The sequence below is a fragment of the Pseudopodoces humilis genome, chromosome 2 (assembly GCF_049639895.1).
Source record: "Pseudopodoces humilis isolate 2021_Gansu_Grassland_sample_001 chromosome 2, ASM4963989v1, whole genome shotgun sequence".
NCBI classification, from domain to species: domain Eukaryota; kingdom Metazoa; phylum Chordata; class Aves; order Passeriformes; family Paridae; genus Pseudopodoces; species Pseudopodoces humilis.
The window spans coordinates 72,848,826-72,865,756 of record NC_142201.1 but is presented as its reverse complement, the minus strand read 5'-3'; the positions used below and the strand labels follow the sequence as shown (position 1 = coordinate 72,865,756).

Genomic DNA, 16,931 nt, shown 5'->3' with positions numbered 1-16,931 from the left:
ATCTGATGTAATGCAAAGTCTAGCTAATTCCAACCTCTGTCAAAGAAGAAGAGGCATAATTTTAAGCAATCACAGAAGGAAAAGGTTGTTTTTTCATATGATTGATCTTCAATCATCCTTTGACATGTTGAGTCCTTGAGATTTGTCAATAGATACAGTGCATACCTATGAAAATGTACAATGTGAGAGAACATTTTCCAAGTGCTGCCTTCTGGCAGCATCAGGTTAAGAGAGCCACTGAAATGTATTTAGCTCTGTCATTCTTACTATAATTGCCCTCCCAATTGTCTGTCACTTAGCACTTTCTAGGAAGTCAAAGTTACGTGAAGAGGTTCTCTGCAGTTATTCTGTGACTTTTGTCTGTGGGAAAATATTACATTCTTGACATGAAGTTGCTCAGTTTTGCAACCAATAAGACCGACGGAGCCACAAATGAGCTTTCAGTGAAACATCGAACACTGTCGTTCTGTTTGATACTGCACTTTCAGTATACTGAAATCCCATTTCTTTTTTACTCAGCTGTGTGTTCAATAATTACTATTTTATACATTTCTTCTGTGTGCAGATATAAATGACTCTTCTATAAGCTGAACCATGAGTCTTGCATTACACGATCTGCTCATTTGTTGTCGTCGCCTTGAAAATGAGAAAGCTGTGGAGCGAAGGGTAACAAGTTTTCTTTTGGGTGGTGTACCTCAAATAGCAATCAAGGGAATCATAAAAAAATATTTTTCTTGTAATACATTTTCAGAAAGAAATTGAAAATTTAAAGCGACTTCTCCGTGATTCTGAAACAGTTCTCCAGCTGGACCGAAATTCTGATTCTAAACAAGGAAAGCAACTCAACTGGGATGCTGTATTTAGGTAGTTTCTTGGTTTTGTTTGTAAATGGTCACAGTTTTCTTAAATAGGACATTGTGCTTTTGTTTGTTAGGCCTATTTTAATGCTTATCTTTCTGTATATTGATTTAGACTTCTTGTCAGCTTATAAGCAAGTAATTACTTACCTGGTCTCCAAAGGAAGTAAGTTTAAAACAGCCAAAAGTGTCACACTTAACACTTACAGAAAACTGTTAGGAAACTCATCATTAATTGGTGAGGTAGTTTTCCTTGCAAAAATAATAGTTGCTTCTTTTAATGGAAAATTATTCTTCTGATTGTCTATGTATAGTTCTTATGTGGATTATAGGTACCTTTGTTAAAGTTTCTTGTGTTGCTGAATTCCTCAAGACAGTAGAAGGACTGTGTCATGTTTGTAGAGGCTAATCGTGGTACAATCTGCTTCAGGTGTACTTTAAGATTGGACTAAGCATGAGTGTGGTAGGTTCTTACAGCAGCTTCAACCAGTGTAAAATTTCATGGTAAAAGTCCATGTGAATTACTACTTTTTGTAGAACGGTGTCCTGTCAGCTTTTCATTATGTTTTTTAGTTGGACACCATTGGAATAGTTTTTGTTTCACAGGTGTACCAAAAGTCTCATTAAAAGTACTCGATAAATTTTATATGTTGCTTTAGAGACAGTAATATATTAGAAAAACACAGGAGGAATACAAAAACAGAGCCTCTACACTGAATTCAAATAGTAGGCCAGAAAATCTATAGCAAATACAGTGAAAAGTTTAATTTATTCATAGATCTAAAACACAATCCATATAATAAATGCTTTTATATTTGAGTGATAAAGAAATAGGACTTGAAGGGTTTCCCAATAAAAGCATTTTTTATTATTATAATATAATTATTTATTATCTATTTATATGTTATATAATGATATATTATAATATTATAATTTTTATAATATTATAATATTATAATTTATTTCTTATAATAATATAATTATTATCTTATTATTTTGTTTCGTAATGTTGCAGCAAAAATAGAAAGACTTAGCAATGCTTTTTTGCCTAATTATAACAGGTATATTTAGCATTGTGCAAAGTTTAAGGGAAAGTTTGGTTCCTGCTCCAAGTTGCTTCCAGGTTATCTTTAAAACTTGCATCTCCTTTTATAGGCTGTTTTCATCATGCTTGGACTGTAGTCTATTTCAGTTGGTTTTAGTCTTTGATAATTAGAATGGTGAGAAGAACAGATACTGGCATTTTAGGCTAAAACAACATTTTCCTTCAGTCATAAATGAGCAGATCTTTGGTTAATTTCTCTTTTATTTTTGAAGTGTCTTGCAGAAGCATTTCCAGAAAGAACTTAAAAACTTGCAGCTGACAAAACCAAATGCATCTGCTTCAACCCAAACTACCAGACAGAAAAAGATACAAGAAGTTGGAAGCTTGGTCAAATATTTCATCAGATGTGCTAATAAAAGTCAGTCATATGCATTATCATATAGAGATACTGGTTTGGTTTGGTACTTTGCTTTCAACTTTGAATTTTTATTTTCGAGTTAAGTTATCAATGTAGGATTCATCTTACTTGCTTCCAGATGTTTACCATTTAAATATCTTCATGTGAATTGGTCATTTGTGCTCTTTATCTGCCCTCTTTGATATTCACAGTGCCTTTTTCTAATTACTCAGTGTATCTATAACTGATATATTTTCCCACTGGTAATTTATATTTTAGAAACAGTTTAAGAAAATATTTCCTAATAGAACTGTTACAGAACTGTAAGTTTTGGGGTTTTGTTGTTTTTGTTTTTTAATTAAGTAACATTTACAAATGATTAATTACAGATTTATTTGGTAGAATTTGGCTTAATTAAATAGTCTCATGTTGTTTCTCCATATAGGAGGACCCAGGCTGAAATGTCAGGAACTTCTGATTTATGTCATGGATATTATAAGAGATCCAACAAGTTGTGCTGCTTACGGTTCTGACTGTAGTAGTATACTCCTAAAGGATATCCTCTCAGTAAGGAGATACTGGTGTGAGATATCCCAGCAGCAATGGTCAGGTAACATTTTTGAGCCTACTTAGAAATGTCTTTTCGTTTTATAGAAGCATTTTAGATAAATTTTGATTTGTTTGATGCCCTGTTGTATAGGGTAATACACAACATTTTTACTCTTTTATGGAGTAAAGCAGTGTCAGCCTTGAAGGGCTTACACTTGAAATAAGCAAAGCAACAAAGATTTGGAATTGTTGGGGTTTTTTTTCCTTCTGCATACTGTTTGTCTATTGCTTGCTGAAACATAAGTACTTCTGTACAGTCAGGTCTCGTATGCATGGTCTGCTGAGGTCACTGAAGAGAACACAGGTATGGGGAGCCAGTGGGGTTTACTGTGTGGTGGTTAGTTTCTTTAGGAACACAGAAATTAGCTGAGTCTGCATATGGGCAAAACCAGGAAGTGTGACAGAGGAAATGTTGACATTAGGTCATAAGGAGCGCAGTGGAATTCAGTTATTGAGGTGAGGCAGGGCTGAAGGCTATAAATCTAGAGGAAGTCAGACTAATCCATTAAGTGAAACAAGTTGCTTTTATTAAAGGAGGGGTGTATAATCTTTGTAAAGGTTACTATAACCTTTTCTAGTGATTCCACCTTAATGCTTACTTATAACTCTGGGGGTACATTAGAGAAGTAATTTTTTTATTTATAAAATCAGGAATCTGTTGCCGTTGTCAGTAAGAGCATGGATTTCAGCTGTTGACCACAGAGTGGTGTTCTCTGTATCTTTAATGCAATATTTTGTGTCAAGATTTTTTTAATGTAATCCTCTGTAATATATATGTTTATACTTACCTGTATTTTTTTTAATACATTTGCAGAGTTGCTGACCCTGTATGGCCATTTATACCTGAAACCATCTGGGAACATTAACAGAGTCTTAGTGGCTAGGATAATTCACACACTTATGAGAGGGTACTGCTTCCAAACTGATGGGTTGTGTTCTGACATGCTTGTCTTCTTTTCAAAAGCAATGCAGTTTGCAAGGTATGTTGCAAGTGCTCTTTTGTATGCTAGAAAATAACTTATTTTAAGTATTTGGTATTTGACTTGAGTAATAACAGGTAATACATCTTCAGATACATTTCCTTCTGTCTTTGAATGTCGATTAAGGAACTTCTCTAAAATATTAATAACTTCTGCATTTGTTAGGCAAATACTATTTTGAATGTTGTTACTTGCTAGTATTTACATTTAAACAATACTTAAGAAAATAAATAAGATAATTTCTTTTGGAGGTTCAAGTGTTAGGTTTGTGTTACAGGCAAGAGAAGAATACTGCAGGCCTGGATCATATTGTTGGAGCAATGAATATCTTCTGCAACAAGTTTGCTGACAACTGTCGCATACGGATTTGCAAAGTAGGGGAAGAAATTTTGCCTACGGTGCTTTACATATGGACTCAATATAGACCAAAGGATTCACTAAAAGAATCAATAATTGAGTTATTTCGTCTCCAAGTTCATATTCATCATCCAAAGGGTGCAAAAACTCAGGGAAGAGGTACAATAAAAACTTCTTTCTTTTTTTTTTTTTAATATTGCTGCATGTGATTGTTTAAACTATTATGCCAGCTCTGAAGTTTGGTACTGAGGCTTGGAAACAATAATCATAGTGATGATTATTTGTCAGTAGTTTTATGCTGTGGATTAAATATTGAGTGAAAGTGAAAAGGAGTTTTCAAGTTGTATCCACTAAGAGCATATTAATTGTGTTAAGTCCTTTAAAGGTTGGGGCATCTTTTAATCAAAGGGAATTTTTAATTGCTAAATGAAAATACAAAGCCTCTGGGGAAAGGAAATAATAACTTAGATTTGGTTTAGATTGCCACATGTCTTACCAGGTCTATTTAAACCCAGAGATTACTACAGTAATATCTAATTACAGTAATTATGTTTGTTTGTCATGGTCAATTTTAGTTCTAGCATAATTTTTTTTTATACTTCGTACAAATCTACCCATTACCTTTAACTGTATTCTTTAGAGTTAGATGAAGAATTGTTTATTAGAAACTTAATTCCTATCCCAATAACTTTTATATGCTGATAAGGTTCTAGCTTACCTTTTCCCCATTTTTACTTTATTCATTCTCCATTACAGAATTTGCTTTTCACATCTGCACTTGTTGAACTTTGTGTGCCTTACTCAGATTTTGGTTGTATTTTGCATTGTCTACGTAGGTTTACATATTGTATCAAGTGGGTGATACATGCTATCTTTTAATTGTTTTTGCATGTACAGGTGCATATGACTTAACAAAGTGGCAAAGCATCTTACATAACCTGTATGATCTGCTGGTGAATGAAATAAATCTCATCAGTAGCAGAGGGAAGTATTCTTCAGGCTCACGTAATGTTGCTGTAAAGGAAAATCTAATTGAATTAATGGCTGATATTTGTCATCAGGTAACACTTTTATTTGAACATAAGATTGACAATATAATTACTAAGCTGTATGTTTCGCTGAAGTATTCCTACCTTTTGTCAGTGTTCTGTTCTTTTGTCAATGTTTTGTTAATTCTGAACAGTTTACAAATGTATTATACTGTATCTCACAAGTGTTTTTTGTTAGGCTATAAGCATTTCAGTTTTCTTGTAAATAACTGCTGCTTTTTTTTTTTATTTGCATACTTTTTAATTTTGCTTTATGACAGGTTTTTACAGAGGATACCAAAGTCCTTGAAATTACCCAGTCATATGCTGTTTCACAAAGAGGAACCAGTGAGGACACGGTGCCAAACAAGCGCAGGAGGATTGAGCTTGGCTGGAGGGTCATTCAAGACAACGTGCAAAGATCACAGAAGGATTTTGATGTCATACCTTGGTAATAATATCTTTGCATGAAAAAAGTATCACTCCTGACATCTTCGTACATTTAACATTCTCCTGAATATGTTGTACATCTAAGTTGCGTATCTGGACATACTGTAATTGTATATCTAAGCAGTGAGCTTAGATTGTCAGAGCATTTGGAAAGTTGCTTTAAGCTGGCTGTGTCATAGTACAGCAGCCATAAGTTTGGCCATTTTGGACTAGTTCACACAGTTTTCTGTAACACCTGTCCTGAAAACTGTTCCAAGGCTTGGCTTCTTATCTTGGACCTTGACTGAGGGATATTTTGTTTGCCACGAGGGACCTCTGAACTGTAAGAAATTGTTAATGATAGTGAGGCTAGATTCATTTTACAAGTGAAAATAGTAGAAATACTAAATCTTTACTCTTTGATAGTCAACAAAACAGCTTAATACTGGAAGTACAAATGAGAAATGGCAATTGAAGAAGTCTTTGTTAATTTACTTCTGAAAATGCAAATTTCTGTGTGTTTGGTGTTAATTGCTTCACTTTGTGTTTTCAAGGTTACAGATTACAAGTCAGCTAGTATCCAAATATCCCATGAGTCTTCCTAACAGTGAGCTGCCTGCCTTACTCAGTGTCCTTCACCAGTTACTGCCTCAGCAGCGCCGAGGAGAGAGGACCCCATACGTGCTGAAGTGTCTCACAGAGATAGCTTTGTGTCAAAACCAGAAAACTGATTTGAAAAGCACTCACAAGCTGGAGCTCCAGAGAACCTGGGCAAAGATCTGGACTCTTACTATTCGCAGCATAAGCCTTCAGCAGATTGAAGCGGAGAGCTTTGGGCTGCTTGGAGCTATGATTCAAGGAAACCTTGTTGTAACAGATAAAGAGCTCTGGAAGATATTTTCAGGACCTGCATGCAAACCTTCAAGGTAAAATGGAATCAAGGGTAGTGTCTTGTGTCTGAGTCACATTCCTCTTTGCTGTGCAAACAAAACCACTGTGTTACTCAATATTATTGTTCTTGTGACTGTATTTCTATTTAAAAACTGCACACATTTGTGTTCTAAGCTCTTGAAAATTGTCATAAGTTCGTAATAAGACTGGAAGCAGGGGCAGAAAATGCAAGCGTCTTCACATTTAGAATATACTAAAATTTAAAATGGACTAAAAATTTAAAGATCTGACTGACAGACAAATGTTGATTTTTTGAAGTTAAGAAGTATGTTTTCTTCTGAATTTTATTCTGAAATAATCTGTCATAGTCTTTAAGGTAAGTAGGAAATGTCTGTAACAGTCAAGAAAAATGAAAATGCAAAGATTTTAATGAAGAAGTTGACCAGTGTGCGTGCTTGTTAACTTCTTATGTACTTGATGCTTCCTGTGCATTCAGAAATACTGACTTTGCTTTAGAGTGCTGACCAACAAATACCACATGGTTTCTCACAAATCCCCTGTTCCGTTTTTGTTGCAGTTCTGCTGTATGTTGTTTATCATTAGTGATGTCTGCCTATTCAGTGCCGGAAAATTTGGACATAGGAATGGAACAGAATAGTTCTGAAAGAAATCTGGGTTCTGTGTTAAGGGAGGCAACAATGAAATGGCTCCTATCCAGCTATTTGGAGGAAGAAATAGAAGAATGTGCAGAGTTGCCTCCTGTGCTCTGCAGGTAGAATTTTTGTGACATAATTTTACATGTAAGCTCACCCTGTAACACAAAACATTCTGCAGGGAAAATGTATTATATTAGTGCAGAATTCTGTTATATCGAAGCTTAAGCAGAGTCTGTAGGGCTTTTGAGCTTCCTTTAGAATGTCATTCTGGGGATATAATTTGGTTATCTGTCAGTATCATAGCAGATATGTGATGTATGCATTAGAAATCTTCAGTGAAAACTTTAATTTCTTTGAAGATACACTGTTACTCTGGTTAATGTTTGGGTGTGCTTCAGGAATCCCAGGAGCTTGTCTGATTACAAGAAAATATGAAAACATTTCCTTTTTTACAGTGATTATCCTCATCTTGTATTACAAAAAATTCTTGTGAGCCTTACAATGAAGAACTGCAGAGCATCCATGATCTTTTTCCAAAATGATGCAAAATGGTATGTTTTTAAATTAGTCATTATAGTGATTCCCTTAAGCTAGGAATGCTGCATCTTTCACCAATGCTTTGGACTGTATCCAGTTTCCTCTTAATAAGGCTAAAATGTGTGTAACTTGTTCTGATGCAAGATAAGACTTACCTGCTAGAACTTAAAAATACAAGTTTTGGGGGCTTTGTTGATTTCTGCTTCAGCTGTGTCAAGTATTAGACTGAGGTTAGGTATCCTAACACAAAGCAGATGCTGCTCCATAACTGCAGGAGAAGGTATGATGTGTGTGCAGGCTTCATGTTTCCTTACAGTTCAGTTAGAGCTAGAATGGTACTGTCCACTCCATAGTGAAAGTCATGTCAGAAAGTAAAGGTCAAACAGACTTTGGAAGCACAAAAAGATAAAATATTTTATTTTGCTCTTGTATATTTCCTGTATTTAAATAATAGTATTTAAGTCTTGTAAGTTATATACTGGTTGCTAATATAAAAACTGTGTCTCTTCTTCAAGTGAGCAACATGAGCAAGGGAAAGAAGAAAATAATTTTTCTGATATTGAAGAGCTGTACCTGCAGACTACATTTGATGAAATGGATATTTTCACTAGCTTTGCAGTAAATGTTGCCGATAAAAATGTGACTGGTTTGAGACTTGCCATCAACGAAAATCTTAGGGAAACACTGGAGAACTGCCTTTTAGCAATGTCAGAAAAGCTTCTAAGCAGTTATGGTCCTAAGGTAAGTTAAAAATTGTTGTTACATCCTTACATTTGTGCTCCCAAACAAAATCTATTTCCAAGGCAAAATATATGGATTCTGTATTTTGTGGTGATGAACCGCTGGTATTTATACTGTGTATTTGATTTAGTCTAAGGTTGTTGCTGCTGAACACCTTGTCCGATGTGTCAAACTCTTGGTTGGTGTTCTGGGTTGCTATTGCTACACTGGTATTTTTAAAGAGGAGGATGCCTGTAAGTCAGCATTGTTCCAGAATGCTAAGGTAAGCAGTAATGTGTTTGGGACCCATTAAAACATAAAGCATTGAATATAAATTAATTCATAGAATTCTGTTCGTATTGACACATTTTCAGAGCACAGGTATCTCCTCAGAAAAATGCAGCTTAAAGAGGTTTAAATATGTTACTGCTGCGGAAAGAGAGGAGTCACTGAAATTCTGTCAGTACACCAATACGTGAGTTTTGCGGTGGAGATTATTCTAAATATTGATACATTTCTGAGTCACACCTTTCGAAAAAATGGAAGTCATGGACACATAGATAAAGGACTAATTAGAGGATAACAAATCCTTTCATTTATGGGTATAATTCAGGAATTTAAGAATATTTGATGGTTCAAACCAGTATGAAGACAGCTATTGCTGTTCTTTTTTATTATTAGTACTATCTGGTGGTGGTTCCTTGCTTAATTACAGAAACCTAAAACTTACACTTTATGGAGATACGCTGTGTTTTTCTTTGGTGATGAAAATATTAGTATTTCAAGGACATCTAAACTATGATTTTGTCACTTCTTGAGCAAAATAAGCACAACAAAAATCACAGAAAAAGATGTGGATTCATTGATGCACGCTGAATATCAAAGCTGTATAAATGAGAACCATTTCCTTTTGTCTTTGTGTGTGTACCATGTAGGTGCCAATGTATGAGGGCATTTCACTGAGGTTTTCATGTTGTATTTTTACTAGTCTCTGATGCATTATGCCGGAGAAAGCATTTCCCAGTCTAAAAACAAACTAAATGAAGATACCCAGATCAACACATTGAGGACTTTGATAATGCAGTGTACAAAATGTTTGTGCAATTGTACCAAGGTAAAGTTTATAAAGGAGTTTAAATTTCTTTCTTCATTAATGAGAACAGGAAATTGAATATCATACCTTTAATTCCTTCAAAAAAATTAATTAATCTATCTCTTACATCTTGCTTCCTTACAGAACAGTGCTAATAAGATGCTCTCTAATATATTCCTGCGTTTGTTAACATCAAAATTTATGAATGATCTGATAGATATTTGCAACAATCTGGTAAGTACATTATGTCTGTTTCTGAATGCAGTGCTCTTCTGTGAGAGGATTGTTTTTACAGCACAATGATCTGGAGGCAAACAAAACAAAATATGTATTACTGAAAAAAATTAATTTAATTACATTGAGTTTTATAGAGAATTCCTAACTGGAAACATTTCTGTTTAGCATTTGAACACAGGCTTGGGGTAAAAAGAAGAGCAGATAGATAACATTTGATCAAGGTTATCATTCCAGCTCACATCAAAAAACAAATTGATGCTGTTTTTCATGCTTTTAATACTTTACAGTAGAAGTATATACAAAAGAATTCTATACCGCATGACAGTTAACATTAATGCATTTATAGAGGAGTGGGGGTTTTTATGTTCATTATGTGGGTATTAAATCTAACTGTAAATTACTCCTTTCCCACTGGAAAAAGTGGAAGTGTGGCACATCACTGTGTTTAGCACAATTCTTATAACTTCTCTTTGGCACAGAGTGCTGCAGTTAGGTCTTGGTAGGTAAATTCCTGCTTTTCACATGAGGAAGAGCTGGGGGTTTTGCCACATGTAAACATGTCATCTGGTAGGGAGAGTAGTAATTAGTTTGTCCTCAGAAGGTCCCATGCCTCCTTTTCATTTCTCTGTAATTATTAAGTATGGTGAGAGGTTGGTGAGTCTTACAGAGAGAGCTGTTTTTTTAAAAACTAGCACTGTCCTTGGCAGAATCTGAAACACAGAGATCAGTATCTGTCTGAGGAAGCTTCTGTCCTAAAGAGAACAGTTCAGACAAAGTATAGAAAACAGGTTTATCACAAAGGATGAAATTCATTAATTTTATGTCACCCTTACTGTCTTCACCTGTTCTAGTTCACTGGAAAACTGCAGTGTCTCTCTTTGTGCTATGTCTGTGGTATTCTCTGCACCTAAAAGCCAAGTTTAAAAGGCTGTGATGTTTTTGTCAGATGACAGTTACTGGAAAGCCAAGTGTACTGGGAGAAGTGGATCTTAGGAATGATCCTGAGGAGAGTATAATGGAGGTAGATAACCGGGCATCTGATGATTTGTTTGATAATCATTCAGTAGCTGACATCAGTGATACAAATGAATCTGGTGACATGCAAACTGTAACAGGTAAGTCTTCTCTACCTCCAAACTACTTCCAAAAGCTTGTTTTTGCAAATACCTCTTTGCTTGAAAGTTATTGAGGTACAAAATTGTGCAGCTTTATTAGCAGTTGAAGCAGGTAGTGGTTGAACCAAGTACTTCCTAAGCAATAATAATTTTCATCAGTGTTTTAAAGATATTAATGAAGTGTTCGAGCTCATTTAGAAAGAAGTAGTTTATTTTTAATTTTATAAATCAAATCATGCAAGAAGAGACACTAACTCTTTCTGAGTCAGAAGTTTTGGCAAAGAAAAGACTAGAAAATATGTCTACAGAATACTTGTCTCTCATTAGATGCTGTTTCATTCTCTTAAAAATAGGCCTATTTAATTTTTCTCCTGATTAATAATTCTTGACACTATATCTGGATCTTTAGAGGGACAGGAGCATGAATCTCTTTATTCCTGTTGGTAGCTACAAATACTGACGTTACCTTTTGTTTTAAATTCTTACTTAAAATGCCCTAACTGCTGAGTAACAAATGAACATAAAGGTTGCTGGCACTCTTATCTCTTTTGAGAACTTGTATTAGTTTCGTAAAGACATAAAATGTTACCACCTCTTCTATTGTCCTTGGAGAAGCATTTCTTATGTGAAAATTTTATTTCCAGGTGCTTTGAGCCCATTAGCTGAAGAACAGTTGACAAAGCAGGATTTACTTCTCCTTGAAATTGTGAGGTTCTTATGTATTTGTGTAACTACAGTCCGAGTTCAGACACTGAGCTTCCGAGCCTCTGATATTCGGAGGAGGCTGTTAATGCTGACTGAAGGCAGTGTCTTTGACAGCACTAAGCCACTGCATCTGCACATGGTGAGTATGAGGGCTTTTTACAGCAGACCCACTTCTGTAACTGTACTATTACTAAATTTGCATAGTCTTCTCGATTATACATTGTCTTTCTCCTGTCATCAGTCCTCTGGGAACATTTAAAATGGCTACAATTGGTGTTTTGAAGTGTGTTGTAGTGAGGAAAGCAGTTCAGATTTGTAAGCCTGAAAATGAAGAGTTGAGAAAAGCAGACATCTTATTTGTTAAAGAACTAGAAATAGTCTATGTAATAAAACAGTATCTGTGGCTTAGTTTACAAAGGAAATACTTTATACTGCCAAAACTAAAAGTTTGATGATCTGTATTACCACGTGACGGTGTTTGCATGAAAAGATGACCAGTCTAACATACAATAGCTGATGATAGGTGTATTCCTGCGTGGCTTTGTGTAAGACTTAACAAAAAAGTTTCCTGGTTTTTCTTTCTGTCTACTTATTTTCTTAAGTACTGTTATCCATTTTGGTTTTGTTGGGGTTTTTTATTCATTTGGGGTTTTTTGTTCCACAGTACTTGATCCTGTTGAAGGAGCTCCCTACTGAAGAACATCTCTTGCCTGCAGTAGATGTTGATATGCTTCTTAAGCCTCTTTCGTAAGAGAAAAACTATTCAGCCTGTTCTACATCTGTTTCAGGGGATTTGGTGCCTTTTTCAAGATATTTTTTCTTTCTTTCTCAACAGCGCTGTGTGTTCTTTGTATCGTCGAGATCAAGAAGTTTGTAAAGTAATTCTAAATGATTTGCTCCCTATAGCAGTAGGGTTGGCCCAGTTCAATGAACATGCTGAAGAGGCGGGGAATGCCAAAGGACAGTTTTTGACAGTTGTTGGAGCCTTTTGGTATGTTACTTAATGCAGGAGTCTGTTGGACATAAAATTGCTGATTTTTAGTTTTTATCTTTGCTATCAGTAAGAAGACTGTAGTGCTATTGTGTGTCTTGCTGTTTGTATGTACTGTGGAATCTTTATGCAGCATTTAACTTCTCAGATTTTCTGTGTCATGCTATATTTGTAACAAAAAAATTAATCCTTAAGATAGTACCAGAATAATAAACACTACACTGCTGTATATACACAAAGACTGATTTGATGCTGAATTTCATCAGTTGTTATGACATGGGGTAATTTCATCAACCCAAAAAGAATATTGTTTGCAATTACCAATAAAACTGTCAAATCCTCCCAAACATGCCCATGGAGAACAAAAGAGTCAACTGTGAGCAGCAGAAACTAACTTGCTGCACTGTTTCTCAAAATTGTGGGCAACTTTTTCCATTAATTGAGTGTTCCTTGTTTTAGGCATTTATCTCAAGGAGGGAAATGCACAGCATCAGTAAGAGTGGCCCTTTTAAACTGCATGAAAGCCCTGCTTGAGGTAATCCCAGATTTTCTGACATTCATTAGCATGCTAAATATTTATTTAAGATGTACTTAAAAACAGTGTCTAAACATCTTTTGTGTATTGCAGTATATCTTCTGCACATTTTAAATCACAATATTAATTTTCTTCAGGTTGATCCCCATTGCAAGTGGGCAATCCTTAATGTGAAAAATGAAGATCTACCTGTGAGTGATGCTTTCCCACGTTTCCTTGCAGACAGTCACCATCAAGTTCGCATTCTTGCTGCAAAGTCAATTACCAGGTGATAATGTAGATATTTTTCCTGTTTGTAAGAATAATGCTTAATTTCAATGAACTGGTTGTCGCATCTGCTACTGCCTAGCTGCTCTTTTCAATATTTCTGGAACTCCAGTCTTGACAGAATATAAAAGCTTACCAAATTTTGTTGTTCAAACTTTGTCTGCAAATCAATTATTCTGTGATGTGAGAGATCAATAGATAGAGAGATACTACTCTACAAGAAAATAAAGAAAAATCTATATAAGGCAATTAAGGCAAAAATAATTTTATTCAGAAAACCAGAATCTTATTGATATGAAAAATATATGGTAATTTTGTAATGTTATGCTAATTATTGTTCTTTTTTTTCAAAAGTTTATTTCAAGATGTGAAACAGAGAGATTCTTCTGGAATGTCAAGACCTCTTCCCCTGAAGCTCCAGCAAAAGGCTTTTGAGAATGCATACCTAAGAGTTCAGGAAGGAATGAGCAAACTGGTACCAACATCTAGCCATTAGTTTTGCCTAGTTTTGATCTTTTGAATAACATTACCTTCACCATGATCATGTTTAGTTTTCTGGAAACGTTAATATTTTTGGACATCTGGTAATATGAGCTGGTGAAACAAGGTGATAATCAGGAAATTCCTTTCATATCCAGTCACTCACAGTTTTGCCCACATTAGAAGTTAGTAAATTTGTAAACTGTGTGTTTCAGACTTGTATCATACTATTTGTTGTTGCAGGTTCAGTGCTGTAACACTGAAGAATCATAGAAGAATGTAGCCTTAATAATCTAGAAAACATATAAATAATAATGGGCAAAGTAAATTAAATTATATGTTTACACAACATATAAACAGATTTGTGAATTTTAGAAAGATCATGTTTCCAGTGGTATTAGAGCAGTGCTTTTCACAAAACTGAGATTTGCTTAGAAATTTTAACTATCCAGAAGAAGCTTGAAATGAAGGAAAAGTTACACTTCAGTGCAAGGACTGGAGATACAATGGTGTGGTGTAGTACTGTGCAATTTCTTTAATTTTTCTTCTAGTGTCTTTCACTTTTCCTCCTTCCTTGCTACCATGCTAAGTTGTCTACTTCATCTACATTTTCCCTTTTTTTTCTGTCATGCCATTACCTACATGCATGTCAACTCTCTTCCCTTTGTCTGCTGTGTTGTAGCCTGGCCTTGCTGCTGAGACCTCATCTCTGTCATCTTTCATCCCTCTGTACTTTCACTTCCAGCTCTTTGTCATCGTCTGGTTTCTGTGTTGCTTTGAGTCCTTGTTCTGTCCCCTCAGCTTAGTGGTTTCTGTTAGCTTCTCCCCTTTCATTGCACTTTCTTGTAACTTTTATTTAAACTCATCACTTGTCAACAAAATGCCTCAATAAGGGGATAACAGTATTTAAATGGCAAGGCAGTTCTTCCCTATATGCATCAAGGAGAAAAAAAAGGAGACTTGACTTCTTCAGCAGTGTGTCAGTTAATTTTAAATTATTTATGCTGATTTATTAACTAGGAAATTGATTTAACAGTATATTTGCTCAAGGTCTTCATAATTTCTTATTGAAGGTCAGGGGTGATGGAAGTCCTGAAGATCTTTTGGACAAGCAGAGTAATGGAAAAGCAGTTTTGCTGATGCTTATAACCATGGTGCTGTGCTGCAGCCCAGTCTGTGAAAAGCAAGCTCTATTTGCTATTTGCCAGTCCGTGAAAGAGAATGGATTAGAGCCTGAACTTGTGAAAAAGGCAAGTCTGACATTGCATTTGATATTTAGGTTATAAATTAAGGTTAGGTTAAGATTGGAAGACTACAATGTGTTCTCCTCAGTATTGAAATTTGTTAAATATTGTAAAGGTATGACTGAGGTTGTACTTCTATAACGGAATTAATTTGTCTTTATATTTAATTACTTACATAGAAATAATGAAATAATGAAAGGCAATTTTAATGGTAAATCTTGTGTGTTCAAAGCACAGATCTGAAATACAAACAGACTTCTATACATTGAATATTGCAGATCTCATTTTAAAAAATCGTTTTACCCAGTGGAAATGCAGTGTATTGGAAGATGGTATGTGTCTTGTGGAATTCTGTTTTGAAGTTCACAGGGGTGTACTGAAATGGTTACTGTTTATACTTCAGCCTTTCATGCCAGTAATTTTTTAAGTGCACATGTTCTTTTTTATCCTTTCTTTCTGTTCACTGCTTCCTGTTTTTGCACACAGTCTGTATCCTGCAAAATGGGTACTGGCCATTCTTTCTTAACTCATATGGGTTAGTTGTAGTTCCTTCATTGCTCTCTTCTGAGATATGGCAATACAAATAATAAAATGGCTTATGCTAAACAGGGTCTGAGTTACACAAATATTCATCAAAAGTCTGGGGAGTACACATGGAGGTGTGATACTGTTGGTTTGCCATAATACCATGTACTCTCTATGCTATTTTTGCAATCTTAATCCATGCATTTCAGGTTTTGAAAAAAGTGTCTGACATTTTTGGCTATAAAAGTATAGAAGACTTCATGACGTCACATTTAGACTATTTGGTGATGGAGTGGCTGAAAATGAATGACAGTGGATATAGCCTGTCTGCTTTTCCTTATGTTCTTCTGAACTATACTAGCCTCGAGGAGTTCTACAGGTAAGTTTGCTATATGAAGAAAGTATTATTTAGATTTTATGTACAGTTATAACACAGGGTCTCAAACTGCTAAATGTAATGCATCAGGATTTTCTTGTAAGGTGATGTATTGAGGAACTTTTGAAATGTATTCCAAGCATCACATGTATTATATTTATGCAGGTAAGATATTTTTTTATTTTTTTTTGTGTAGCAGTAGCTAAACAATGATTGTAAGTTTAGTTGTACAGTAGAGATATGGTATTTACTATATGATGCTCAAAGTCTTTTAAAAAAGTAATTTAAGGACATTTTGGAAATGTATTTACTACATGTAGGTCTTGTTACAAAGTTTTGGTTCCACACCTGGTGATTAGAAGTCAGTTTGAAGATGTGAAATCACTTGCCAACAAGATTGACAAAGACTGGAGGGAAGTTCTGGCAGACTGTTTCCCAAAGTTACTTGTCAATATCCTCCCGTACTTTGCTTATCAAAGCCATGGAAAGGGTGAAGTAGCAGAACAAAGAGAAATGGCTTCTAAAGTCTACGACATGCTTAAGGATGAGAGCTGCTTAGGAAAACAGGTATCCATTTAAAATGTGTGAATTGGGTTCTGTGGTGTTTAACAGACCAGATAGAAACATTTGTATATTATGTAAATAGTTCAAATTTACAGGTGCAAAAGTAGTATTTTATAAAGTTCAAACTAGCCAAATTTTTATCCCAAGGATTTCAATTATGCAGTAGAAACTTTCAGGCAGACAGTTGACTGAAGTACAATTTTTTTCATAATGCAATGAACTTTTTTTACCATTCATTGTACAACCCCGAGTTTCTTTGTCATATATGTCACATTTTCCTCTTAAAATATTTT

The 16,931-nt window shown here is 35.0% G+C and overlaps 1 protein-coding gene across 2 annotated transcripts in view; it reads left to right on the top strand.

The window, feature by feature from the left end:
- ATM (ATM serine/threonine kinase) overlaps positions 1 to 16,931 on the top strand; it is a 55,031-nt gene that overhangs the window by 1,245 nt on the left and 36,855 nt on the right. For both annotated transcript variants that reach the window (XM_014251456.2, XM_014251450.2), the window contains exons 2-26: positions 566 to 666; positions 752 to 864; positions 2,175 to 2,320; positions 2,745 to 2,909; positions 3,723 to 3,888; positions 4,166 to 4,404; positions 5,143 to 5,306; positions 5,555 to 5,724; positions 6,257 to 6,628; positions 7,171 to 7,365; positions 7,705 to 7,800; positions 8,302 to 8,527; positions 8,658 to 8,789; positions 9,495 to 9,620; positions 9,744 to 9,833; positions 10,783 to 10,951; positions 11,596 to 11,795; positions 12,321 to 12,403; positions 12,492 to 12,647; positions 13,107 to 13,182; positions 13,320 to 13,450; positions 13,804 to 13,924; positions 15,003 to 15,179; positions 15,908 to 16,077; positions 16,395 to 16,641. In XM_014251456.2, the coding sequence (XP_014106931.2) occupies positions 595 to 666; positions 752 to 864; positions 2,175 to 2,320; positions 2,745 to 2,909; positions 3,723 to 3,888; positions 4,166 to 4,404; positions 5,143 to 5,306; positions 5,555 to 5,724; positions 6,257 to 6,628; positions 7,171 to 7,365; positions 7,705 to 7,800; positions 8,302 to 8,527; positions 8,658 to 8,789; positions 9,495 to 9,620; positions 9,744 to 9,833; positions 10,783 to 10,951; positions 11,596 to 11,795; positions 12,321 to 12,403; positions 12,492 to 12,647; positions 13,107 to 13,182; positions 13,320 to 13,450; positions 13,804 to 13,924; positions 15,003 to 15,179; positions 15,908 to 16,077; positions 16,395 to 16,641 (4,002 nt within the window). In that variant the 5' untranslated portion in view covers positions 566 to 594. The remainder of the gene's footprint in view (positions 1 to 565; positions 667 to 751; positions 865 to 2,174; positions 2,321 to 2,744; positions 2,910 to 3,722; positions 3,889 to 4,165; positions 4,405 to 5,142; positions 5,307 to 5,554; positions 5,725 to 6,256; positions 6,629 to 7,170; positions 7,366 to 7,704; positions 7,801 to 8,301; positions 8,528 to 8,657; positions 8,790 to 9,494; positions 9,621 to 9,743; positions 9,834 to 10,782; positions 10,952 to 11,595; positions 11,796 to 12,320; positions 12,404 to 12,491; positions 12,648 to 13,106; positions 13,183 to 13,319; positions 13,451 to 13,803; positions 13,925 to 15,002; positions 15,180 to 15,907; positions 16,078 to 16,394; positions 16,642 to 16,931) is intronic.